General features: G+C 36.2%; 4 protein-coding genes across 4 annotated transcripts; all 4 read left to right on the top strand.

Annotated features, from left to right (window-relative positions):
- Positions 1-242: 242 nt before the first annotated feature.
- CLUP02_02813 (tannase and feruloyl esterase) lies at positions 243-1,945 on the top strand (the record flags this gene model as incomplete). Its single annotated transcript, XM_049281841.1, has 3 exons — positions 243-708; positions 762-1,171; positions 1,274-1,945. 3 exons carry the CDS (start codon positions 243-245, stop codon positions 1,943-1,945), a joined length of 1,548 nt encoding a protein of 515 aa, XP_049138984.1.
- Positions 1,946-4,433: 2,488 nt separating this feature from the next.
- Positions 4,434-5,275, top strand: CLUP02_02812 (fungal cellulose binding domain-containing protein; the record flags this gene model as incomplete). The annotated part of the gene is made up of 2 exons (XM_049281840.1): positions 4,434-4,998; positions 5,271-5,275. The coding sequence occupies 2 exons, from the start codon at positions 4,434-4,436 to the stop codon at positions 5,273-5,275; spliced, it is 570 nt and encodes a 189-aa protein (XP_049138983.1).
- Positions 5,276-20,699: 15,424 nt separating this feature from the next.
- CLUP02_02811 (uncharacterized protein) lies at positions 20,700-20,984 on the top strand (the record flags this gene model as incomplete). Its single annotated transcript, XM_049281839.1, has 1 exon — positions 20,700-20,984. The coding sequence occupies one exon, from the start codon at positions 20,700-20,702 to the stop codon at positions 20,982-20,984; it is 285 nt and encodes a 94-aa protein (XP_049138982.1).
- Positions 20,985-21,285: 301 nt separating this feature from the next.
- On the top strand, positions 21,286-27,389 carry CLUP02_02810 (uncharacterized protein; the record flags this gene model as incomplete). The annotated part of the gene is made up of 13 exons (XM_049281838.1): positions 21,286-21,402; positions 21,490-21,553; positions 21,625-21,670; positions 21,740-21,886; positions 21,957-22,827; positions 22,899-24,584; positions 24,653-24,683; positions 24,742-25,042; positions 25,096-25,703; positions 25,757-25,863; positions 25,920-26,717; positions 26,807-27,115; positions 27,189-27,389. The coding sequence occupies 13 exons, from the start codon at positions 21,286-21,288 to the stop codon at positions 27,387-27,389; spliced, it is 5,286 nt and encodes a 1,761-aa protein (XP_049138981.1).
- Between the last annotated feature and the right edge of the window lie 81 nt (positions 27,390-27,470).

Genomic DNA, 27,470 nt, shown 5'->3' with positions numbered 1-27,470 from the left:
GCCGGCCGAGTGCTGCAGAGATTCCCCTCATTGTAACCCTCACAGTTCTTCCCCGTGGGGTATGCCTCAGCCATTCTGACTGGTCAGTCAACATCTTTTGGTACAGATTTCCATCACAGCCCCTCTCGTCCTCGTCCATAGTCCATCACCAACTTCGGCGCCGAGGCCGAAAGAGGTCCCAGATACTCGGTCGAGTTGATACTTTCTTCGATGAAGAGATGGATCCATGTCCCGATCAGCGGATGAAGATGCCGGCAAATGAGTCTGGCAGCTCCACATGCAATGACGATGGCAAAGTACCGCCGCCGCCCTGGCGCGTTGTCATATCTTTAAAAGATGCGCATAGTCTTTCAAGGTGTTCCAGACCGACTGTCCGTAGAGAACAACGGGACAGTAAATTCATAATTGGCATCATGCTATCCGCAATGACTTTGGCGTTATGGCTTCTGCCTACTACGAGCGTGGCAAAGGCGAATTTTAGCACACAATGCGACTCATTACCGACCTTGATCGCATCTCTCGCTAGCAACATCGGAGTAATTACGACAAGCTCCATACCGACTCACTCGCTCAACGTATCTGGAACTTTCAACCAAGTCGCATTCTGTCGTGTCAACGGCAGCGTTCCATACCCGGTAAACAATAATATCTTTTTTGAAGTCTGGCTTCCAGAAAGCATCGCGTATAATGACAAGTTCCTAGCTGTCGGTAGGCTGCAAGATCATTTAGTAGATCCGGGATCTTGGTTAATAAGTGGACAGGCAATGGCGGCTTGGCTGGTCGAATCGACTATGCCTCAATGCTAGAAAACGTCAACAAGGGCTTCGCAACTTCGGGGGGGGACAGCGGTCATCTTGCTTCAGATAATAACGACGGCGATGCATACCCAGGTGGCATCTACTTGCCGTTCCTTCACGACCAGAATCAAGTCCTTGCATGGATCCGCAATTCTATCGCGCTCTTCACGCCTGTAGCGAAAGAAATCGCAACGTTTTACTATGAAAAGTCTCCGCAACATACCTATTACAAGGGATGTTCGACCGGTGGAGCCCAAGGCTTTGCACTTGCTCAGTATCACCCTCAGCTATTCGACGGCATTGTTGCCGGCTGTCCGGGTAATTGGTACTCGCATCTGGCGCTGTCCTTTCTGTGGAACCAGCAGGTGACTCTGGTAAGTTCATGCTGTTCTAAGTCTATGCCTGCTCTTGAAGGGCATGATGTTATATCTCTCGGCCCAGGATGAAATTCAGTAGTTACTGCTAACACCTCTCAGGGTGCTTCGTTCTTGCCACAAGGATCACTCGACTTGATCGCAAATGCCGTGTTAGACAAGTGCGACACGCTAGACGGTGTTGAGGACCGAGTCCTCGAGAATCCACTTGCATGCACATTTGACTTGGACAAGCTCGCTTGCACGACGCCCGCTACTAACTCGTCACATTGTTTGACATCTGAACAACTCACAGCTGCCAAGAATATATACGCGGGACCCCGCCATTCCCTGAGCAATACCAGCATCTACCCTGGGTTTGGTCTGGGCAGTGAGTCGGAATGGATGATGCAGGAGGGTCGTTTGTCCCTTTCGTTCTCTCTTCCTCTCCTGCAAAACATGGTATTCGACGACTTGAATTACAATGGCAGCACATTCGACTGGGCTAGCGATGTGGATGCGCTGGATCTCAAGGTTGGAAGCTTGATTGACTCCGTCAGTCCCAACCTGACTTCCTTCAAGAACAGGGGAGGAAAGCTTCTTGTAACGCAAGGATGGGCCGACCCTTTCAATGCGGCAACCTGGCCCATTGATCATTTGAAAGAGATCAGTCAGGTGACAGGTGGCGATCGAGATGAGTGGTTATCTTTATTTATGGTTCCAGGTAAGTTTAGATTGGTAGCCGCCATTATGTGGCTTTCCTTGAGCGCGCGATTAATGAGGTTCTTTATGTAGGTGGTGGCCATTGCGGAGGTGCCTCGAGTTATACTCACGTTCCCGGGAAACAGAACTCCCTCGAAGCCTTAGTCGAGTGGGTGGAGCAGAAGAAGGATCCTGAAGCCCTTTCGGGAACATCGCCCGCAGATGGAAGCGATAGAACCAAAAGGCTATGCCGATGGCCTCGTACGGCCAAGCTTGTAGGGTCAGATGTTGACAGTTGGGAGTCATTTGTTTGCGAATAAAACCCTGGTGCGTCAAGTGGTTTCTAGATTGAGCTGCATGCTCTGAATACCTTATAGAGTCCTTATGAGGATGCTAGCGGCTTGGATGCAACGATTGGAAATCGCCAAAGTTGGCAGCGCCATCTCAAGTGATCTGGGGTTCTTCTCTGTTTCCAGATGCTTTGGGAGTATGCTCTACTGCGTTCTCAATGCCAACCATCAAGTTGATCACAATTAGCCAAAGAATCTAGCGGCTTAAGCAGGAACAAAACTTTACATGGCATGCCGAAACTAGAAAAACATCTGGTCTCGACTAAAATGCTACATTGACTAATTCTGACATAATAAGCCCTGGAAAACAATATATGGTGGCCTGGCACTGCTACCCTGTCGCACTCGGCATGGCCTTGAAGGGATAAAAACATTGGTCACGTATTAGAACAGCCATGTCGTCAAATCACAACTGCTACTAAATCTGCTAGAGGCACTAGGTGGTTCGATTTCAAGCCCCAGGTTTCACCTATAGAGCGGATCATGCCGACTCCTTACTTTGTGGATAGGTGCCGAGGATTGACGAGCCTTTACGAATAGTCCGAACCGTTCGCGACTTTTAACGGCTTTCCCTAGGTCCCCGCCAACATCAGATACTTAGGGTCTTCCGAGCACTTTAGCCGCTTTTAACAGCCCTGGAGCGGCGTCCATCCTGCGTCTCTCCCGCAGAGCCCTCCATCCTCTGTGAACTTCTCAGCCGTGCCACCTGTTTCCGTATTCGAGGCTCTGGCATAGAAACGGACCTATCACTGGGCTTATTTCCAAATGAAAGGTCCTCGCTTGGTCAGACACGCCTTGTAAGATCCTATCGACTCCCGTTAACAAACCATCATCTGTGTTTCCCACTCCCCGAAACTCAGGCTGTTCCGAGGCGCGAGAGGTTCGCATGCGCGATGACTCTTTTCCGCATCAATTAAGGGTTACATTCATTTAATTATTTGAGCTTCAAACGTTTCATAAGGGTCAAAGAATTTGATCAAGAAATTTGATCGCTCTAGTTTGAGATACGAGCCCGGTTTTCAACTCAAAGGTCAACGCCGTGGCCCATCATAAATGTACTCCGTTTACCATTCGCGCCCAGCAACTCCAATCGCATGACCGGATATTATGATTCAATTTGCAGATTCGATGATACATGAGCTAGCGCTCGGTTCCGGGCAGGAGACTTCCCTGGTTTATCTGGAGTCTCTAGAACTTTTAGCTTGCGTACAATACATATCATCTGACATCAACTCCAATAGATGCTTGTTGCTGTCAAGTTGCTCTAGATGACGGAGGAAAACACAACAAGGCGCTGAAACTAGCCACCATTCGCTTGCCATTTGTGTATCGAGGTACGGTATATGACCCTCTTCCAATCGCAAGGATCAGAAGCATAGGACGGGAATGGCCACCTAGGTATTTTAGGGGGCGTCACCAAGAATTCTGTCCAGGCCTAATTCCTGGATGGGAAGTGGACTCCATAACGTCCCTTCCAGCTCGTCAGTGACCGTAGCACTGTCTCTGAACCTTTGGGGATTGAATTACTAGGGGCTTGGCCATTGTGTTATCGCCAGGGTCACATCAGAGCTGCGATGAAACTTCTTTTCCAAGTTTACAGTCCTGCGCGTTCTGGACGCAGCGATAGTGGCTTCCATATCATCCTACAAAGTGAATCCTATGGGCACTTGCTGATTCCTACCGTTCTCGTGTGTCCGCTGACGAAGTGACTGAATCACAAGTCCCTTCGTCAGTGCTATAGATGCAATCTCAACCAACCCATGTTGAAGGCCACATCGGCGCTCAGGGGTTTCCCTCGCTTTCTCCACAAAATCGATCCCGAGCAGGTCGTTTATGCTTACCGTAGCGTGTTTGGAGGATTTTGCTAGAGCTTTTGTCTAAAGCAGGGATTTCATCCGAGCTCTAGCGTTTGCCGCTTTCTGTTGGCAATCTAAACCGAACTCTTGGCTCGGAATGGGCGCCTACATCCTGCTGCTAAGCTCCACAAGCATGTCTAGCCTCAACTTCGTGAACCAAATTTTGATTTACTTGTGCGTGTGTGTGTGCTATGGTTAATACTTCTACTCAACATTATATAAGGCATGTGCTGATCGCATCTACAGGCTTCTAAACTCAGCACAGCACACCAACGTGACTATCCTATCATTCTTCTTCCTACTCTCTCTTTATCATTCACTCTTTACCTGACTTGAAGTCATTCCATTCTTTTCCGCGTATCTCCAATCGCAGATATGAAGGCCACTGTTGTTCTCTCCGCCGTCCTTGGCTTGGTCTCCTCGGCCTCTGCTCACTACACGTTTGACAAGCTCCTCGTCAACGGTGCTCAACAGGGTGGTGACAACACCTACATCCGCAAGCATCAAAACAGCTACATGCCCACCAAGTTCAAAAATATCCCTTCGGGCTCTATTTCGCCGACTGATGCCGATTTCTCCTGCAATAAGGGGGCCACTGCGGCCGCAAAGGTCTTCACCGTCAAGGCTGGCGACAAGGTTGGCCTCAAGCAGGCCTTCGGTGGCACCGGCATGCTTCACCCCGGCCCCACCCAGGTCTACATGAGTCCGGTCAGCAATGCGGCCTCCGATAAGGGCACCGGGACCTGGTATAAGGTCTCCCAGTCCCTGCTCTGCAAGGCCGGCAACGCCGAGTCTCTCCGTACTGGCGCGTGGTGCAGCTACGGCGAGGACAACGTCCACTTCACCGTCCCTTCGACCATCCCCAACGGCCAGTACCTCGTCCGTGGCGAGCACGTTGGTCTTCACGGCGCTCACAACGGCGAGGCTGAGTTCTTATTACGTAATAGGGATAGTAATCGCACCTCACAAAGTGCCCGTTACGTACTAAAATACGTATCTATCTTAGATATCGTATATATAAACCTTTTTTTTTTTTTCTATTTTAATAATTAAGCTACTTTTATTATACTCTATATACTTATTATTATATATTATAACTCATAATAGTTATAAGCCTAGCTCTTAGTTAAGATCTTATATTATAATAACGTACTTATTAATATAATTCTTATAATTTTTTTAAAATAACCGACTTACTTATACTTACTTTAGCTTAAGCTAAATTAACTAGCTATAATAGTTAAATTAAATAGTTTAATATATTTTATACTATAAATAAGGGTATTAAGGTTTAGAAATATATTAACTTAAATATTCTAAATTCTAACGTATTTCTTAACCCTTCTATAGCGCTTATTTTACTTTTAGAATTTAAATAATTAGTTACGACTTATAATAAAAAAGAATTACGAGCTTATTAAGCCCGTTATAAGGCGTTTAAAAACGACTAAAAAAACTAAAAAATCCTTTATTAATAGTTTTTAAATATAACTCTTAGTACGAACCTTTTAACTTTTTTAAATATAAGTAACTTATAAAACGAAGCCGGGTTTCTTTTTATAAAGCTAGTTATACTATTTACTTTACGTAAATAAATCTATCCCTATATTATATTTATAAAAAGGATTTATATACTTAAGAGTATTTAGAAATAATAAGAGCTTAATACTAAATATAAGTAACTTATAGTTTATAAACGTAATATTATTAATACGTATATTAAAGTCCTTACTTAGTAATTAGTAAAATTAGTTAATACTATATTATATAAATACGTATTTTAAAAAGCTATTAAGAACGGTACTAAATTTAATATATAACGAATTATTAAATATCTAAAATAGGAATTTATACCCCCCGAACTAATAATAAGGAATGTAGTTTAAGAGGAGTATTAATAAGCCCTTAATAAAGCGAGGACTAGAATTAACCCTTAATACTAATATAAAAAGTAATAATTTACTTATTTCTAAGTTAAAATATATAATATTTTAGAAATTATTAAAGAGATTGCTATATTTAACTTTTTAGTTATAATTAAGTTTAGACTTAACTTTATATAAAGCTAACGTATATATAAAACTTTTAGCGAATTAATAGCTTTTAAAATATATATAAGGACCCTTAAGAAGATTATATATATATTTAGCTTAGTAACTTAGAACGTATATACTAAATAATTTTTAAATTAAAGAGGGGCTTATTTTATTTTTACTAAACGCTCTAACTTAGTTAATAATATAAATAATAAGAGTAACGTTATATACCCTTATAATTATATATATTCGTAGCGCCCTATAGTATATTAAAAATTAAAATAGGTATTTATAAATTAAAATATTAATAAATTATTAATACGAATACTAAAGAGCTATGTAAAGGAAGTCCTCGCTATTATTAAATTAAGTAAGTAGAAATTACTTTATAATAAGCTTAAGAAAGCTAGTTAGTTAAGGAACAATAAAACCCCTAAGAAACTTAAGTTTTTAAAAAGATCCTCTAACTAACTTATAGCGAGCTTATTAATAAACTAAAACGAGGGCTACGTAGTTATTATATTTATAAAGAGTTAGGACTTAAAAATAAACGTAATTTTTAGTACTCTTATAAGTAATACTTACTTCCTTTTTTAAAATACGGTAATAAATAGTTATAAAATAATATATTTAATTAATAATAAGAGCTTATTTAAACTTAAGAGTTATATATTATTAAGTAATAAAAACTATATTAAATTAGGAACTATTATACTACTTATTATTATATATAATATTTATATTATAAAGGGTATCCTAAATAGACTTAAAAAAAAGGGAACTTATAATCTAAAGCTCTAGAACGTTATTTATATTAAGGGATTTTATATTAATATAGTCTTAAAGACTTTACTAAATAAAAGCGCACTTTAGTATTATAGTTTAGATTATATTTTATAATAGGGAACGCTTTATAAGAGTATTATTAAAAAATAACTTATTTAAAAGAATAATCTAGTTTTTTTTAAATATAAGCTCCTCTAATCCTATCCTTTTTTTATAAACCTTAAGCGTATTTTATAAAGCTTAATTAGTATTATATTATTAATTAGCTATAAAAAATTCCGTTACTTATATTGATATACTTATAAGAGGTTTAATAGCGCGCTTTTTTAATATTTTAAAATAAATTATTTTAGAGAATTGTAAAAGATTAGGCTATGAGCACTTAACTAGCGAGGCTATAATGTAGGTATAGGTATATTATAAAACTAAAGCTTACAGAGTCCTTTATAAAGGCTCTGCTTTTTAAAAAGTTCTTTCGTAATAAGATCCATATACTAATTACTAAGTTATTAGCGTCCTATCGCTAGCTATATCCTAAATCTATTATAATTACTCCCCCTTTACGTAACTTTGGTCCCTAAAGTCATTACGTAATATCTTTTTTTAATACTAATAATAAAGCTATTAACGTCGTTATTCGTAATAAATTCCGTAAGGCGTTAATAATATCCTTTCTTACTTAGGAACAAGGCATTGCTCCTATCTCCTTATTTAACGGATGCCTTGTTATTATTATTTAGTAATAGCGCACTAACTAGTTATTAAGTTAGTAATATATATTCGTAATAAAGTATTCCGACCGTCGTAATATATAAGAGCCCGCTTAACCTCGCGGTTATTATTATTACTAAGCTATTAATTATAATAAAAGATTTTTTATTTATTACTAGTTACGTATTTACTTTTTCTTCTTTCTTTTTATTTAGTAACCGTTTTGCGAATTCTTTTTTATATAATTATACTTTTCTTTTTATAATATTCTAATTTTATATCGTTTCCTAATTACGACTCTCTCGCTATACTATTACTAAGTATCTGCCGAAATATCTACTATTTTGCGTATTTAGGATATATTTAATATAGAGTATAATCCTAAAAAGGGCTTTTATAGTCTCCGCGGTAGTACTCCCTATATACGCTACTTAGCTAGTCTATATCGTAATATCGACGAGCTTATTTATATCGCCGGCGCTTACGTTACTAAGTATATTATTTATTAAATTAATAAAAAGAAGTATTCTACTATAAGTCGTTAAGTCCTCGCTAATCCGTTACTAAAATATTAACTAACGATGTTTTTTAAGTTCCCGAGGAGCTATATAGCGCTATTTAGTTTATTTAAAATACCCTTATAGAGTTTTATAATACCGAGGAGTAAGGCAGCCTTAACTCCTATAAGCGCGGCCGCGTTCTTTATACCTTTAGTTATATTATTAGCACATAGGAAAAAGTAGCTACTTATATTACTAACCCGTTAGTAGGTAATAAAGCGAAGAAAGTCTATTTTAAATAGGCTACTCTCTAAGAGCTTACTACTAACTACGAGTATCTAAACTTATTAATCTTAATTATAGTAAGTCGTTAGTAATCGTTCGGCGAATTTTCTTTTTACTAACTTAGATTTCTTTTCTTAGGCTAGTATCCTTAATATTAATAATAAGACTAAGATTATTTCCTACCTTAGTCGCTTCTAGCCGGCTTATTTTTATAATAATAGCCGTGCAACCGCTCTACGAAATAACTTTAATACTCTAGCTTAGTATTATAAAGAGACTCCTAAGGGCGTTATTATTACGCATATCTAAGAGTTTCCTATTTTCCTTACTTTTTATAAACGCGTTATTAAGTTCTTAGCGAATAAGGTACTTATTTATATTATTACTATATATAGCGCTACCCCTATTTCCTATAGTCCTAAGACTCGGACTTTTATTAAGAAGCGTGCTCTTATTACTAACTATATTCCTAATAGTAATAACGAGTAGGACGATTTCGGGTTTAAGTTTAATAAGTCCTAGCGCGAGGATACTAAATTTAAAGAGCTTAGTAATAACTTAAAGAATTCTCTTTCTTAGCGTTATAATAAGCGCCGCTACTTTAATATTAATAACTTACTAATCCCTACTTATAACGCTCTCTTTAGTATAGACGAGGGTACCCTAGCCCTTAGTCGTATTACTTTAAATTTTAATAAGGTTAGTATTACGCTCCTCTCGCTCTAAGTAAAGGCTTTGCGACGGCTTAACGAGGTTATTATTTATATTAAAGTTAAAGCTGCGGGTCGTAATAAGTAGTTCGACGTTACTAAGTTCTTTACGAATATTAATATTACTAAGGTCCCCTAGCTCGACTAGGACTACGAGAGCGTTACTTTAAATAACGTCCCCTATCCCCGACCCGTTACTAATAATAATAGCGTTACGGCCCCTACTTTACTTCTTACTTTACCTCTTATTATAGCTCCCGTTATGCTTCTTATTATAGCTCCCGTTATGCCTCTTATTATAGCTCCCGTTATACTTCTTATTATAGCCTCTAATAGTAACTAGGTAGCGAACGCTCTGCGAACCGCTATTACTAATATATATAATACTCTATACGACTTTAACTACCTCCTTTTTACCCGTTATAGTATTAATAAGGTTAACGGCCTTATTTTAAGTAGTTAGCTAAGTATGCATACGAAGCCTCCCCGCTTTTTACTTACCGAGCGGATTACTATTACCAATTATTAAGCTTTAGAAGTATACGCTAGAGCCGCTATTATTATTATTAGTATTATATAGGTTACTCCCCCTGCGTAGCTAGATCTTAGCAATCTCTTAGTAACGTATTACTAAGGGCTATAATACTATATCTTTTTCTTAAGGATTACGCTAGCTAAATAAAAAGGGTTTTATAGTATATTATTAACTAACTTATTTTTAGTAACTTTTTATTACGAACTTAACGTTTATTATTCTATTTTATATATACCCTTTTCTTATAGCGTTCGAATTTATTAATTACTTCTACTACCCCTTTAAGATACTTAATAGGCTCTTACGTATTATACTTAGTAAGCTACTTAGCCTATTTAACGAGATATCGTAAGTTTCCTCCCTCGCCTTATATCGCGACGATTTTTTTAACTTTTTAAACGTCTTATTCGTTTTTTAACTCCGGGAGATTTGCTATTTAGTTACTAACTATTTAGTAATTTCCTTATAGCTTAAGCTAGGAAACTAGGAAAATATTATATATTCTCTAATACTACTTTAGTAAATATACTTAGTAAGCTTATTTCCCTACCCTTTTAGCTATTACTATTTTAATATATCTTAGTATTAGTTTATTATTCTTAAATTATATGTTTTTCGTTAATAGGCTAACGACCTCTTTGTGATTAAACTCTTTTAGGGTATATTTTCTATTATAATAAGCTACTTAGCTCTTAGAAGCTTATACTTACGCTCGCATAGCCTAGGCCCTAATCTCCTTAATTTTTTAAACCCTTTCCTAAACCCCCTAGACTATAGCTTTATAATTAAGTATATATTTAACGTACTTAGGGTAGTAGTTATATAGTACTATATACGGGGATACTTTTATAATAGAGTATTAATTATTATTATATATAAACTTAGCCTCTTTTAGCTGCGCTACTTACCTATTTAGTAAGCCCTCGGCGTAGATCCTTAAATACTTTTTTAATATTTAATAAGTTTATTTTATTTAGTTATTTATTTATAAGTAGTACGCGGTAAATAGTTAGCGACGTATTACTCGTTCCTTAGCGAACTTTTTTTAAAATATACTTATAAAGAGCTTATTTCTATTCGTAATAATACTTTTAGGCGTACCGAACTTATATTTAACCTCCCGGTATAAAATACTTACTATTTATACTACGTTAAGTATTTTAATAGTAAATAAGAACTTTACGAACTTTATTATATAATAAATAATAATTATAATATTATCGTACTCTACGCCGTTACTATGAGCGCTCGGTAACAGCCCCGTAATAAAATCTATAAATATTTCTTAAAATAAGTATAAGGGTAGTAGTAGTAACTATAGCTACCCATACGGCTTATATCTTAGGGTTATAACTCCTAAATAATACTTATAGTTCTTAACGTATTTTTAGATATCTTATTAGATATTTTCTTAGTAAAACTTCCTCTAGATTAGCTCGAGAGTTTTCGTAGCTCCTATATAACTTACCCTATAGTCGTCGTAGTATTAGCAAAAGATCTCTATTTAAAGAGACTCTACTTAAGGAATAACGAGTCTTTTTTTAAAAAATAGTATATTCTATTTATTAAGCGAATATATTCTTAGCTCGCTAGCCGTAGCGCGAACTTTTACTAATTATAATATATAGAACTCGTCTTTAGCTTATAATCCTCTAACGAGCTCCTTAATCTCTAGCGAGAAATAGGAAGCGAATGCCGTTTTGCCCTTTATAAGCTCTTTTATAACGGGGCGTAAAATATACTATTTTAGTATAGTAACCCTAGCTTTATTTAACTCCTCTTTATCCTTACTAAACCGTTAATAAGCGTTTATTAATAACTCTCTTACTTTTTTATTTTAAGTCGTTATAGTAATAACTATTACTATTTTATTAGTGCGCTCTATAACACGCTACTAATATTGGGGAGAGGATTCCCCGTTCCTAGAGCTAGCCGATATCTAGCCGGGATTGCGAAGGGAGGCCTTAACTACTTAAACGTATACCTTAGTAATATTATTTTATTTTTTTAAGCTAATTATCCTTTACTAAACGTCGGGTAGTAGTTTATTAATAAGACGTAGCTTTTAGGTTAGTATAAGGAGGACGTCCTTATAAAACACTTCTCCCTTTATATAGTCTAGCTTTCTAAATAGACCGTCCGCTAGGTTCGTTTTCCTTAGCTAGTATTCTAAGTTAAAGTTAAATACTAATAGTTTATATACTTATTTCGCAAGCCTTCCCCGAAGGTCCCGCGCCGGTGCGCCGATTACTCCCTTAAGTACTTAGTAATCCGTTAGGACTATAAACTTTTATAAAAAGCCCTAGAGGTAGTAAGCCTAGTGCTCTAGCCCTTTTATTATAGCGAGTAGTTTTTATTAGCCCGTAGCCTATTATTATTCCGTATTCGTAAGTTTCTATAACTAATAAGTAACGGGTTACTATTCTCTATTAGCTTATTATAATAAGATTACTATAATAGCTTTAACTAAAGCGTCGGTTTTTACCCGTATAATACGTTATAGGTTTTAGTATATAAGTATAGTTACCGAGGTAAAAACGACTTTTAATTAATTAAACGCCTCGTTTACTTCCTTAGTCTACTAAAAGTCCCTTATCTACCCCTTTTCTATTTTTAGTAATACTATTATCAGTATAACGATGCCCGAGTATTTAGTAATAAACTTCCGATAGAAGTTATAAAACCCTAGGAATACTTAGATATCCCTAATAGACTCTAGCGCCTTTTAATTAGTAATCGTTCGTACTCGCAACGAGTTAATTTCGATTCTTTTTAGTATAATAATATAACTTAAAAACTCGACCCTCTTTTAATAAAACGAGCACTTTAATAGTTTAATAAAAAGCCTATATAAACGTAAACGTCGGAGGACCTTTTTAATATCCTCTGTATACTACTCCTTTATTATTAAGTAGATTATTAGATCGTTTATATATATTATATAGTAAGTATTTAGTAAGTTAGCGAGCGCTTAGTAAATATATACTTAGAACGTTGCGGGTGCGTTCGTTAGCCCGAAAGGTATAATAGTATACTTAAAGTAATTATATTAGCTCCGGAACGCTGTTTTTTATTGGTCTTTTTTTTTAATTTGGATATAGTAGTAGGCATCCTTAATGTTTATTTTTAAGATTTATTTCGCTCTGCGAAGCCTATTTAGGAGCTCGCTAATGAGTAGTAGTAGGTATCGATTTTTTATAGTTATTTTATTTAGCTTATGGTAGTTTATATAGAGGCGTAGCGTGCTATCCTTTTTTAGTACGAAGAGGATCGGTACCCTAGCCTTATTAATTAAAGGTATAATGCGATCGTTTACTAAGTTTTTAGTAATATACGCGCAAAGCTTATTAAGTTATTTTTTATTTAACGGATAAATAGGACTATATAATAGTTTAGTACCTAGAACTAGGTCGATAAAGTGTTCTACCCTACTATATAATTACGGTCCCTTTACTAACTACTCGTTAAACGTCTTTATTTCTAATTAAAGTTTTAGTAATAGACCCCCTCGTAGTTTAGTCTCTGTTACCCCCGCGATACTTTTTATAGTAGCGATATATAATATATACGCCCTCTTATAATTTTTAATAATATTACGAGCTATCGCCTTTAGTTTAGCGACTAAGATAGGCTTATACGACTATATATTCGTCGCTATATTAATACGAATACCCTCTTAGCTTATCGATAGTTATAATAATAAGAGGTTTACTATTTTTTTATCCTTATTAACTATAGCGAATAGTTGCCGAATCTTCTTTAGCTACTTATAGTAGTTAATAAGGAAGAGCGTTAACTAGTAAGCTTTCCCCTAGCCTACGGCTTTACCTTAAAAGTCCCTTAATAAGGGAGCTATAGTAGTAGCCGGGGTTAACCCTAAGTAGGTTACGAGCCTAGTGCTAATAATGTCTATTTTAGAGTATATATCTATATTAACTTCTATTAGCCTTTTGGTAATACCTCGTAAAACTATTGCCCTGCCCTTTATAATTATTTTTATTAATACCCTTTTAATACTTAGCGTAAGCGTATTAAGTATATTACTTACGCTTACTCGTTTTTTAACGAGTCGACCTTTATAACTCTCGGCTTAGTAATAACCCGTTAAATAGTTATTAACGTTAGCTTCGATTAGGGGTACGTTAGCTTATTATCGCCCCTATTTCCCGACTTATTTTTTTAGTACTTATTAAATATATAGCCTATCTTATTATACGTAAAGTACTTAATATTATTATTATAACGCTTCTACGATGGCTCGGCGCGAGTACTTTTATTATATAGCTTTTATAATATTACTCCTAGCGAGTCCTTAGAGCCTAGCCCTTTAAAGCTCTCCCTGCTCTTTTTTTTATAAAAGGGGGATATTTAACGCAGTTACTCTAATAACGGATATAGCCTTTTCTTACTATCTTTTTACGACTAGTCGCTACCCTTTTACCAATTTAACGACTATAATTTATTAGCCTCGTGGGCTATATCGCGTGCTTTCTTAATTAAGACCTTATAATAAATTAGATCGTCCTATAGCTAAGATAGTAGTCTAAAAAAGAACTAGTATACCTCTACTTTTAAATTCTTTATATTTTTTATACTTAGGTTATAATAAATTGCTAATTACTTAGTGAAGAACTAAGTAGGGGTCTAGCCCTCTTTTAGCCTCTTTATCCTTAGCTTTCTATAGTATTCCCGTTCCTAAGTCTCGGGGTCTACGTATTATTAGTAAATAAACGCTAAGAAGTTGCCCTAAGAGAGGGGATCTTAGAGGCTCTTTTTATAATTATGCTATTACGTTTATAGTAATAGGGATATTTTAAATAGGGCCTATTCGATATACTATTTTATAATACTTTTTGCGCAAAGCTTATTATTTATTTCTATAATAATAATCTAGTTTACTATTTAAGTACTTATAGACTTTTCTCCGATCGGTTTATAGTTATAGAAAGGAGGCTTTTTATATTCTCGTTAATTTAAATACGTTACTAGCCGCTTAGTAAGTTATTAGACAAGCTCTTTGTATTGACGCCGTTCTTAGTTTTAATTTTTAATTATTATTTTTATCGTTTTATAGAAGTAGGTTATTATTAGGCCTATAGGGTTTACTAAACTAGCTATCCTAGTACTACTTACGCCTTTATACGCACCTTAACCTCGTACATCCGGTAATTAGTTATTAATAAACGCCCCGTTTATAATAAATAAGGTCTTCGGGGTATTAATAAGGTAACTAGCCTATAAAAGTAATCTACCCCGATTGTCTTTTTTATTTAGTTCTTCTATAGACGCTAGTATTTAAGTAAGACTCGCCTTATAATAGGCTCGTTCTCCTAGACGGAATAGGGTTAAGTAATCAACTCTAAATAGCTATAGCTCGTTAGTACTAACGGCTCTTTACTAATAACTAAGCGTCGTTTTATCAACGTTCCGTTCGTTTTTATAATTTATTATTATTTATATTAATTACTCCGTAAAAGTAAAAGCTTTAGAATTATAAGAGATTAGGCTATAAGTACTTAATTAGCGAGGTTATAATATAGGTATAGGTATATTATAAAACTAAAGCTTATAGAGTCCTTTATAAGGGCTTTACTTCTTAAAAAGTTCTTTTATAATAAGATCTGTACACCGGTCGCTGAGTTATCGGCGTCCTATCGCCAGCCGCATCCCGAATCTATTATATATTTTAGACCTAATACTTTTTATTAATTATTATATAAGACTCGAGGTATGCGTATTAAACCTTTATTATAACTTAAGTATAAAATATATATATTATTTAAAGCTAAAATAGTAATTTTAAAAGGACTACCCTTAAAAAGAGCCTTATAGCTATAGTATTATATATATTAAGATCTCTTCTACTTCGAACTATTTCTTAGTAAATAATAATATATACTTATAGCTTTTAATAAATATAATAAGTAGCTTAGGGGGTTCTTTTTAAAGATTAAAATAAAAGAGAAAGTACTTTTCGTATTATAAAGCCTCGAGGTAGCGATTTATTATTAAAAAGGGACTTTAATTTATTTTTTTAAAAGTAATAATAAGACCGCTTTTTTAATTATAAACGTTAAATATATATATAAAATATAGTATAGCGAGCTAGGAATTAGAATAGAACTTCTATTTTTATATATAAAAGAACTTATAAGTAACGCTAAAAAAATAAGTTAACTCGTAATTACTAAAGCTTATAAAATACGCTTTTTTATAAACCTCTTTATAAATTTATAGGACGAAATAGTATTAGTAATAATTTTTATTTATAATATTACTTTATAAGAGGCTAATAAAAAAGATTTACTTATTATAATAGAAATTAATTAGTAAAAGCGGTATTAATACTAATAATAAACGGGTTATTAAATACGGGATTTTAAACCGGTTACTCTATATTTTAATAGCTTTTATATATATAATTACTAAGTATACCCTTTTTATAGGAATTATAAGAGGGGTATATATTAAAAAGAGTTTAAAGTACTTCTTTATAAATATATAAAATACTTAGTTAGATATATATTAAAAACGTATAACTTATATAAGGTCTAAGTACCCGCGCTTAAGTAAGTATTTATTATAAAGAATATTAAGTTTAATAAAGAAGTTTTTTATAATCCCGTATACGAGGAGTAAGCTATTATAAGTAAGTAAGTAAATTTAGTAATTTAAAAAATATAAGAACTTTTTAATATTAATAATAAGTTAGTTTAAGTATTTAGGGAAGTAGATTTAGACTTTGGAAATGCTAGTATTTAAAAAAGATTTATAATTAAGGATAGTATTATTATTAAATTTTTAATTATTTAGGACGCTAAATAACTGATAGATATACTTTAGGGTATAGTTAATAAGGTTAAAAAGGTTGATATAGTTTTATTATTATTATTATTAACTTTTAAAATAACCCCCTTATATAAGCTTAGAAATAGGGGTAAAGAAAGAGATATAATAACTAAGTTATAAATAGCTCTACGTAGTTTATAATCCTTTTTATAAGCGCTTATATATATTATAAAGGTTCTTAAGCTTTTAATTTTTAATAGCTCTTAGTAAAACGCTAGAGTACGTAATAAACGAAATACAAATTATAAAAAAAATAATTCCTAATATTAAAGTTAACGTTAGTAAAGAACCCTTATAATAAACCTCTATTATTATATAAGAATAGAGCTTATAAAAACTATTTTATTAAGTACTAAGTAAAGCTCCGTTAGGTTTTAAATATTTAAACCGGGCCCGTAGACCTCTATAATACTTTAATAATAATATTTTTATAACGCTCTTATATTTAAATATAAGAGATAGTAATTATTATAACCGTTTTTAGGACTACTTTTTTTTTTATACTTAATTAGTAAAAAGCTATAGAAGAAAGTAATAGAAAATATATAATACTTTATTAACTAATAAAAAAAGTAGTTTATAAGACTTATTTAGAGCGCTCTAGAGGAGTTTAAAAACTATAACTTATTAAAGTTAATTTCTAAAGCTTATTAAAGAAGTTTAGTAATATTAAATATCTCCTATTATAATTATAAAAGCTACTTAGGGATATTATAAATATAGAAATGAAAAAGCTAAGGGATATTAGTATATAAAAAGAGGTTAATTATAATTTTAAATAAGGGATCTTATTTTTATTAAAATAGGTATATATTTATAAATATAACGTTAATAACGAGGTTAGTAAGGTAAAGGTACGTATATATATAAAAAAGGATATATAACTACTTAACTTTTTATAAAATACGTACGTTTCGATACTTATTATAAAGGCCTTTAGGCTTATAATAATAATAACTATTTAATTTAACTTTAGAGTAAACTAATATAATATTATTAATATATTCCTTAATATACTTTTTAAGAGCGAGAAATTAGTAATTATTAAATTCCTAAAGGGATATAAAGTTATTAATAAAGTAAATAAGCTCTAACGCGCTCTATATAGCCTCTAAGACTTATTAATTCTCTAGTTTTAAACTTTTATTTTTATATTCCGTAGTATAAGTATAATATATAGTTATAAAGAGATCTATATTTATTAAACCGTAAATAGGAAAGTAATATTAGTATTTTATATTAATAACTTTATTATTTTATATTATTAAAACGACTAAAAAGTAGCTTAAGGGATCGTTAATAATATAAAAAAATATATTAACTTTAAAGAGAATAAACCGATTAATTACTTTTTTAGAGTGCGGATTTTATAAAACCGTACTATTTATAAAGTTTATTTTATTTATAATATATATATCGAGCGAGTTACTAAGCGCTTCGACCTTATAAATTTATTATATTTAGCTACCCCTCTTCTTTAAGAAAAGTTTAAACTAAACGAGGGGTAGGTAATAAAAGAGGAAATAAAGAGTTATTAAAAAAAGGTCGGGAGTATACTTTATATAACTATTATAATTAAACTAGATATTATTTTTATTTATTCGTAATTATTACGGTTCCTAACTAACCTAAGCGTAATTTATGTTAAAGTAATTAATTATTATATTTAATATTTTTATATAACGAGATATTTTATACTCTATTATAGTAGTATATTAAGTATATAATTATTATTTCTAGCTAGAGATACTAGCTTTATAAATAATAAAGTAATATAATAATTATCCTAGGGATATATAATATTCCTTTTTAGTAGCCTAATTTAATAAAAATTAGCATACTAAGTAATAATTATAATATTAACTACCGAAGCTAAGCTTTTTTATTTTAAAAAAACTGTAAAAAAGACTATAATTCTAAAGCGCTTTTTTAAAAATATTACCCTTAACTTAGAAAAAGTAGAGTTAGTTAATTATAATAATTAGTAAACGATTTAACTTATTATAAGAAAAAGAAAAAGAATAGCTACTTAACTTTATTATATTAATATATAAAATATATAGTTAAAATAAGAGTATATTAAAAATAGTTTCGAGGTTATTTATATATTAATAAAATATATATTAGTAAATAGACTTATTAAAAACCTTTTACGAGCTAAGTTCGAACATTTTTATATACTTCTTAACTTTTATAATATATAAAAAGTTATTATAAATAGTTAAAATAGTTAAAAATAATTAATTTAGGCTATACTTAAAAAGATTTAATACCTAAAAATAAATAATAAATAGAACTTAAAATGCGGCCTAGAGGCTTAAAATAAATAAAATAAAAACTTTTTATAGCTTAAAGGCCTAAACTCTTAAAATAACCTTATTTTAGAAGATATATATATATATAAATAAGACCTGGGCTTATATTTATTATTTAAACTCTTAGTTTATAAAATACGTAATTACTAAGAATATAGCGTTATTAAAAAAGAGGGTTAGTATACGTATTAAAAAACGTATTTTATATATTTTAAAATTTATAAAACTAGAAGTAGCGGGGGTAGTAGGGGGTATAGGAGCTAGAACGATTATTAAGCTAATAACTTAGAATATAAAAGCGAGTAATATAATAAAAAGTTAGTTATAAATAACTATAATAAGTACGAGAGAGGACTAGGGGTATATATTAAAAAAGTCCTCTATATAAAAGCTAATATAATTTTTATATATTTTTTAATTATTATATATTTGGTAAACGATATTATAAAGCTTAGTAATATTTTATTAAAACTATAATGCAAAATACGCTTTTTAATAATAAAAAAGGATAATATATTTATAAAAAAGGGAGCGCTATTTATAATAACTTTAATAAGGGCCTAGGTTATTAATTATAAAACGACTAATATATTAATATACTCTTTAGCTAAATAGCTAAATAGCTATTAAAGTAGTATATATACTAACTACTACTTTTTATAAAATAATAATTACTATTCTTAGGGTCGGTATATTAAAGGGCTATTTTAAAATAGGGTAGGTACTAGATCTCCCGTTCTTTAAAAACCTCTTTTTTAAGCTTTTTAAGGACTAAGTATACGTTAAATAGGCCTAGAATAATAAAAAGAATTATACTTATTAAAAAGAGTACTTTAGTTTTTTAATATTCTTTTTTATTTCTTATTACCTTTTTAAAAAGAGCTAGCTTTATGTTTTTTTAAATTTTAAAATAATATTAAATATAAACTCTTAAAATAATAAGTATATAATATACTTTTTTTAAAGGGTTTATTATTTAAACTATTTTTATTTTTATTTTTAAATTCTAAGGGGGGGATAAGTAAAAGCCTATTAGAGCTTTTATTATTACTATTTATTTTATTATTATTTTTATTATAGTTATTAAAAAGAGCTTTAAACTTAATAAAATCCTCGGCATTTTAATTAGTAACCTTAATATTTTTTTAATCAGGGAGGGAGAGCTTAGTAACTAGGCTTTAATAAGTAAATAAGAAATTATAAGGGGGGATAATAACTTAAAAAGGCTCGTTAGTATTATTACTTATTTAAACTCTTAATAAACTATATAATACGTATATAAGAAGTATTATAAAAATTATATAAAACTTATTATTATTTTTAAATATATTAAATATTTACATTTAAAATAAAATTAGTAAACGATTTAATAATATAAGCGCGCGTATATAATAAACGGGGGTATTTATAATAATTATAAGAGGTTAAAAAAAGAAAAAATAATAATAATTAAATAATATTACGAGAATTTAGATATACGTAAAGTAGCTAGGTAGCCTCGCCCTTAGTAATTTATATATTAAAAATAGTAAAATACGTACTATTCTAAATTAGGATTCTATTTATTTTAAATAAAGGGATATATTTATAATAAACGCGGTTTAAAAAATATATATCCCTTATACTTATTTTTTTTTAATTTATATTTAATTAAATTAGGCCTTTATAAGGGTATTTAAAAATTCTATTTTAAGTATAATAGCTCCTTAGTAATAGTAATTAGGGGGTATATTACGTAATAGGGATAGTAATTATACCTTATAAAGTGCCCGTTATGTACTAAAACACGTGTCTATCTTAGATATTATATATATAGACCTTTTCTTTTTATCTATTTCTATTTTAATAGTTAAGCTACTTTTATTATACTCCGTATGCCCATTGCTGCGTGCTATAACTCGTGATAGTTCTACTATGCCTGCGCCCAGCTTGAGGTTACTGGAAACACTGCTACGACCATGCCTGGCACTGGTGTTAAGATTCCCGGCGTCTATAAGCAAGCTGATGCGGCCGTTAACTTTAGTCTTTGGGGCAGCTCAACCTCCTATAACACCATCCCTGGCCCCGATGTTATCCCTGGCGGCACCACCCGCGGCAGCGCCGACGGATCTTCCGGCGATAAGTCCGTTACCGTCGCTGGACCCAGCTCCGCCTCGTCGGATGTTGGCGCCAAGGCCGACTGCTGAGCGACAGCGTTGACTAGGTAGTCAAGCTTTGGGCGACACAACCATCAAAAACGTTTTTGGCTTTTGAGGTGTCGTGATAGCCGAATGACTCTCTGGTCCATCACATGGAGGAGCTAGAGGCCACCCTTCTTGAGGACTCCTCCGGAGTGTAAGTATTTTATTCCATGTATGCATATATTCAGTACATACTTGGCAGTCGGTGATTGCGGGTACACAAAAAGAATCGAATTGCATTCGTCAATCTAAGCTCCATTTCTTCCTGAGGATGCCATCGATGCTCTTATCATCACATTGGTATTAAAACCCAAAGCGTAATGTCCGGACCAATTGAGGTCCTCGTCGACAAGAGTTTTCCGCGCAGAACCGAATTCTCAGGCTTTGTTGTGAGACGCATGAGTGGTCTGACTCTGCATTTATTGAGTGGAAGCCCGGTGAATCACTTGATTTGTTTCTATGAGTGAATTGCCGCATTGGTGAAAATTAAGTCAGCCGCAGTCTGGGCACATGCGAGTTGCTAGGTTTATTTCAATATTGTTTTCTGGTGTTGCCTGTGGTTGGTCCAAAATGACTTGGTGGCGTCAAGTCCGCGACAAGAGATCTTGGCGGGGAAATGACTCGATTCAAACATTTCTCGACTCGCATTTCACTTTTAGTCCTTCGGATTTCAACAACGACGATTGAGACTCTGCGACTTGCTTCGTGAAGACGATCACTAACGTACGACATGGCAGCTGCGCCAGGGCGAACTGCCCACCAACCTACCGCAAGGGAACTCGTGGAAGGGATTGCCGAGGAGCATGGCATTGTTTCTGAGAGCGACTTGACGGAGATTGGAGCCATGAATCAACGCATTCGATCTGTCGTAGAAAAGGCTCTATTACAGAAAGATCAACTGATCGGTTCCTCGATTTTGACGTATGCTACAACCGCTCATCAATTAGGTCTGCTCAGTTGCAACTTCGACAGCTGCTAATCGTGACTGAAGCTTGGCAAAGAATCTCAACACTAGTCATGCCCGCTTTGTCTTCGAACTTCTTCAAAACGCCGATGACAATAAGTTCGTTGCAGCAAACAGTCGGGGTGTTGAGCCTTTTGTAAAGTTTAGTGTGTACCGAGAACGTATCAAAATTGAGTGCAACGAGGATGGCTTCACCTATCACGACCTCAAAGCCATCTGTGCGATTGGCCAGAGCTCAAAGAATCGCAGTCATGGTTACATCGGGGAAAAAGGTATCGGCTTCAAATCCGTCTTCATGGCTGCCTACAAAGTCAACATTCTCTCGAACGACTTTTCCTTCAGCTTCACCCATCGAAAGGGCGACAGTGGGTTGGGGATGGTTACCCCTGTCTGGGAACCAGACTTTATCCCGCAGTGTGAACAAGCTTCAAGTTCCATTACACTTCATCTTCATCAGTACGATGACACTTCTCTCTCAGAGGCGGCGCGGCAGAGGGAGGAAATTAACAGAGAGTTCGAAAACCTTCCAATCACAGTTTTGCTTTTTCTGAGGAATCTGCGACGCATCGAAATCCAGTTTCACGACGACAATGACACGGAAACAAAACGAGTGGAGTATTCCTTCTCAACTTCAAGTTCGAACACTCTCATAGAGAGAGTATGGCTATCCGACCGTGAGTCTTCTTCCGGCGAGACTGTCCAGAGAAAGCATCACGTCACACGTCAAGTGATTCGAGATGCTCCTCCAAACGAAAATAGGGAGCTTTCTGAAGGCAATGGCCGTGCGGATGCTGAGACTGAAGTTATCCTGGCTTTCCCACTTACCGATGACTACACCCCCATCATTGATAACCAGCCAGTTTTCGCGTTCCTTCCAATGATGCCCTTGGGCTTCAAGGTAAGTAGGCCTTTGCAGCAAAGAACTTTCCATCCACAACATTGCTTCAAGCCTGTGCTGATTACAAGCAGTTCATCATCCAAGCTGATTTCGTCACCAACTCGTCTCGCGAAGGAATTGTGATTTCATCTGCACGTAACTTGGCAATCAGAAATGGTATCGCGACTTGTTTCCTCAAAGCCGTGGAGGAGATGTGCCAACATCCCATGTTGCAATTTCAATGGATGAGGTGGCTTCCACAGAGACATTCATACCCTTGGGATAGCTTCTGGAGTGGCTTGCTCGAAGACATTGTAAGCCGTATCAAGACGAGCAAGATTCTTCGCACAAGGGGGAGTGGTCACCTGGGCGGCATTCACTCGCTGCGTCGCCTACAGTCCAATTGGCTCGACGAAGCTGGGACTCCGTTATTCGACGACCTTGATGCTGAGATCTATGTTGCCGAAGAATACCAGATCAAGGATCTAAGCTTACTTGAGCCGTACGGTCTGAAATGGCTGTCAGCAGACGAGAGAATAGCTCGGATGGAACGGGACCTTGGCCAACCGGCTGGTAAATCAAGAATGAAGAATCCGTCCACCAGTACGCAATGGCATTCACTAGCTGCCAGTACGATTCAGAGACTCGTCGCTACCGCGTCCCCACAGAGCCTAGCGAGAATTCACACTTTGGACATCATACCTCTAAGGGATGGCAGTTGGACCTCGATTAATCAAAACAGACGACCCATTTACTTCCCCTTCTGTCGGAATGGTCTTGAAATCCCCGCAGATCTTCCCTTGTCTCTCATCTGCCCAGAGGCATCTGCTGTCGATGATCGTTACAAGCTCTTTCAACTGCTCGGTGTTCAAACGGCAATGGTTGAAGAGGTCCAACAATTGATCTTTGAAGCTCCAGTCCCGACTTCGAAGACCGAGGGTACTCTGCTAGCATCCGTCAACAACATGAAGTTTCTATATTCATCTTACCACCATACTTCTTCCGGTGTAGAAAGCTCAACTGAAATCACTAAGCTCTTTGTCTTTGATCAGACAATGGAGATTCAGCTACCTCATCGCCAAGATGTCTACCTCGCCACAAGCGGTCCCTATGAGCCTTGCCGTCTTTTACAGCCTACACCAAATCAGCCAGATGGGTTCTTTGTGTCATTTTTGCACGATCAGTACTCTGAACACCCTCCAGAGACACCGGCGGGATCGGAGCAGGCATGGTTTGATTGGCTTGAGCGTGTTCTGCGAATACGCCGTCGGCTGAGACTAACCTCTTCTACGTCTCCGGAAAGTCTTTCTCCCGAGCTCGACTTTGTCCGCATTTTTCGTCCCGAAAGCTTCATCGAGGCACTTCAACATCATTGGATTCTGCTGAATCATGATGACTCGAGGACCTCGAAATTCCTTCGCAACCTTCGAGACCTCAACATCACATGCAAGGACGGCAGGGACTACCCACTCGCGGAGACGTTTCTGCCACTGTTAGAGCTCCAGGCTGTTGTCTCTTCGTACCTTGGAGATTCAACAATCAGCTTCCTTCAAATCGATGAAGCCGCACATTCTGCCTCATATCATTCAAAATGGGGCTTCTTAGTCAACGAGCTTGGTGTCCGAGCTCGAGATGACGTGAACTTGCGTTTGTCAATTCTTGAAAAGGTTATTGAAGGTCAGCCACAACAAGGGAGCTATAGAAAGATTCTGGGTCTCTACGAAATGATACAACTTCGGTGTGAGGAGTCTGCATCCAAAGATCAAGTTGCCACAGTTGTGAGGTAAGGAGCTACACCCCAGTTTCCAAAGAAATTGACAAGCGACAAGTAATTGATAAGACGTAGAAACTTCTGCCGCCAGAGACATTGCATCTTGGTTCCCATATACAACAATCAAGAAGAACAAAGAACGGCCCCTCTTAGAATCTCTGCAGTTGAGGACGGCATACTGACCTGGAGAAGGCCGGATACCTGTGTCTGGGCAGCCCCAGGTGTTCCGTACGCTTACACTGCTCTTGAAGGGCGATTCACGAACGATTGCTCCGAAGATCCTGTGGATTCTCTGGAGAGGTTTATGAAGGTGACACTGGGAATAGGAGATTGGGACGAAAAATGCTGCATACAGGAGCTGAAGCACATGAAGGGTGCGAATTGCGATGATTTCGACTGGGTTGTGGAAATTTACGAGTTTATTCACGCCTGCGACATGTCAGAAAGTCAATTGAAGGACTTCAGGTATGTTTCATAGCTCATTTTTAACGAAAGGTGTCTGACTTTGTCAATTCCAGGACCCTCTTCAGGACAACGCCTCTCATATTCGTTCCGAATGGCGAGACGTTCAGATGGTGTACAACAGCCGAGTGCTTATGGTCAAGCGGGGCTAAGATTCAGGGACGAACGACTCTCAGCTCCATCTACGAAGACTTGGAAGACTTCTTCGTCGAAACACTCGGGGTACAAAGACTAACTCTTGCAATGGCATGCGATGAGCTTCTGAAGAAGGGGACTGAGCAAACAGCCGCCACCATTGCCGAAGTTAAAGAAACAATATGGGCGGTGAACACCCTTCTTCAGACTGCAACGTTGTACCCTGACCCAGAGCAGTTACTGGAAAGTGCCATATTTCCCGTTGAATATCCAAATGGGCAGGTCTGTCTCGAGACTTTTCGCACACATTTCGTTATTAGGGACCGCAAACCCTTAGCCACGATATTTGCTTCTAAAGTCAAGTTTCTGGACTTTTCTCTTGATGAAGTTCATAGGCTCAGTAACTTCTTTTCTTGGTTAGGTTTAGATTCCCGATATCTCTCCTCTTCCGTAAAGGAAATCTCTACTGTTGCCAGCGATTCTCAAATCAGAGTGCAACGTCCTGATAGAGATATTAGAAGGAGAGCAGGTGGAATCTCTAGGTATTTGATAACAGACTTCCCTGCCTGAACTCTCATTCAGGTGGTTCTCAAGCTGGAAGTTTCACTGACCTGGTAACGACACTAGGGTTGCGTCTCACTTCAACAGTCCTCGTTCGGACGACGTCCATGGTCTATATCACACACTCTGTGCCACCGAAGTATTCGAAACGCATGGAATCTCATCTGAGATTCACCTTGTTCAGGATGGTAAAGCACACATCCATGCCAAGTCATCAAGCGAGCTTCACATCCGAGAGGCGGCTGGTCGCTTACAGATATACGTCCCTCTGAGCAAAGAGAGGCAGGATTTCTGTTATCACTCGAGTCTTCCAAGGCGTCTTCTGGAGTGGGTCATGACAGAACCCGAGACACAAATTTGTGGTGCAATACCACACCGAGCCATCAGTGCAATGAGCTCAGCTCTCAACGCACCGATCCAAAGCGTGTCACAGATCCTAGAGGCAGAAGGGATTATTGACTTGGGCGGTATTAATGAAGACGATCAAGGCCAAGAGTTCGAAGAGAGATCTGATGCCTCGCCTCCACCGGTGGCAGACTCTCAACGCCAAGGTTTCGCGGCTGAGATGCCCATAAGACCCTTCTCTTTGACGGGGCCCCGTTTCGTTTCAGGACCTGCTGTTACTCATCCTACATTTACGCAGCAGACAAGTACTCCCGCTTCTCCTGATAGCAACAGAAGTTATCGCTTGCAGCCGAACTCACCTGTCGATGCAGCCGCCGCAAGCCTACCACCAGACATCTTTCATTTTGGGGAAACTTCCACGACACCCACTGCTACGGCCTTGCCTAGACTCGATGCGTTCAGCGCAGAGTATCTGAGAATACTCAACAACGTCATCTTTTCTGCGCGGCGTAGATCGTTTCCTGACTTTGATCCTACAAGAACAGGACAGTCAGCAGAATGTGTCTCAAGCCCAAGTTCCAATCCGTGGATACCTTCGGGAAGTGACAAGAATATCGGCGCCGCCGGCGAGCTCTTTGTGAGTACAGAGAACATAAGACACGCTCGCTTTGTTTGATACGTTCCTCGATGACTACTCACGAATCTTTACTAATTGGCTTCATTCAGGTTTATGAACTGCTCTCACATCTCAATCCTTCACTTCCGGGATTTGGCCTGGACAATTGGCAAAGTACGATGCGAAAATATGTAGCAGTCCATCCCGAATATTCCTGCGTGACTCCTTGGGAAGGTCAAGAGACTGCCGACATCGTCTACGACGACAGGTTTGGAGTTCTAACCGAGATTCTTATCGAAAAGGGGTATTTGGAGCGAACCAAGTGGATCGGCAAGAAACCGCAATACTTGATCGAAGTCAAGACTACGCCCGGCGATGCTGCAAGGCCGTTCTTCGTGAGCAAGTATCAGTACAACAGGGTAAGGCTTCGAAACCTTTCGCAACAGGTGCTTTGCTCAATTTGGCTGATCAACGTTCCATGGAAATGCACAGATGAGGTCTTACACAGATGCGTCAACGTCCCCGGGAGGATCTTGCACAGTTTACATGCTGCTTCGAGTCTTCAACCTTACTACGTCGGACATCGATTTCAACGTCTACATGGACCCGTATGCTTTACAGCAGGACGGCACACTGATCTTCACGGAACATACTTGGCAGGTGGTCCCAATGCAAGGCAATAGAGCTGCTTGATAACTTTGAGTTTCCTGGTGTTTGGAGTGTCTGAGGCTAGAGTTCGTAATTGACAGGGTCTGATTGAGAGCATTGCTGATT

The sequence above is a fragment of the Colletotrichum lupini genome, chromosome 2 (genome assembly GCF_023278565.1).
Source record: "Colletotrichum lupini chromosome 2, complete sequence".
In the NCBI taxonomy this organism is placed as follows: Eukaryota; Fungi; Ascomycota; class Sordariomycetes; order Glomerellales; family Glomerellaceae; genus Colletotrichum; species Colletotrichum lupini.
The sequence above is the reverse complement of the archived record's forward strand: the minus strand, read 5'-3'. Positions and strand labels throughout refer to the sequence as shown.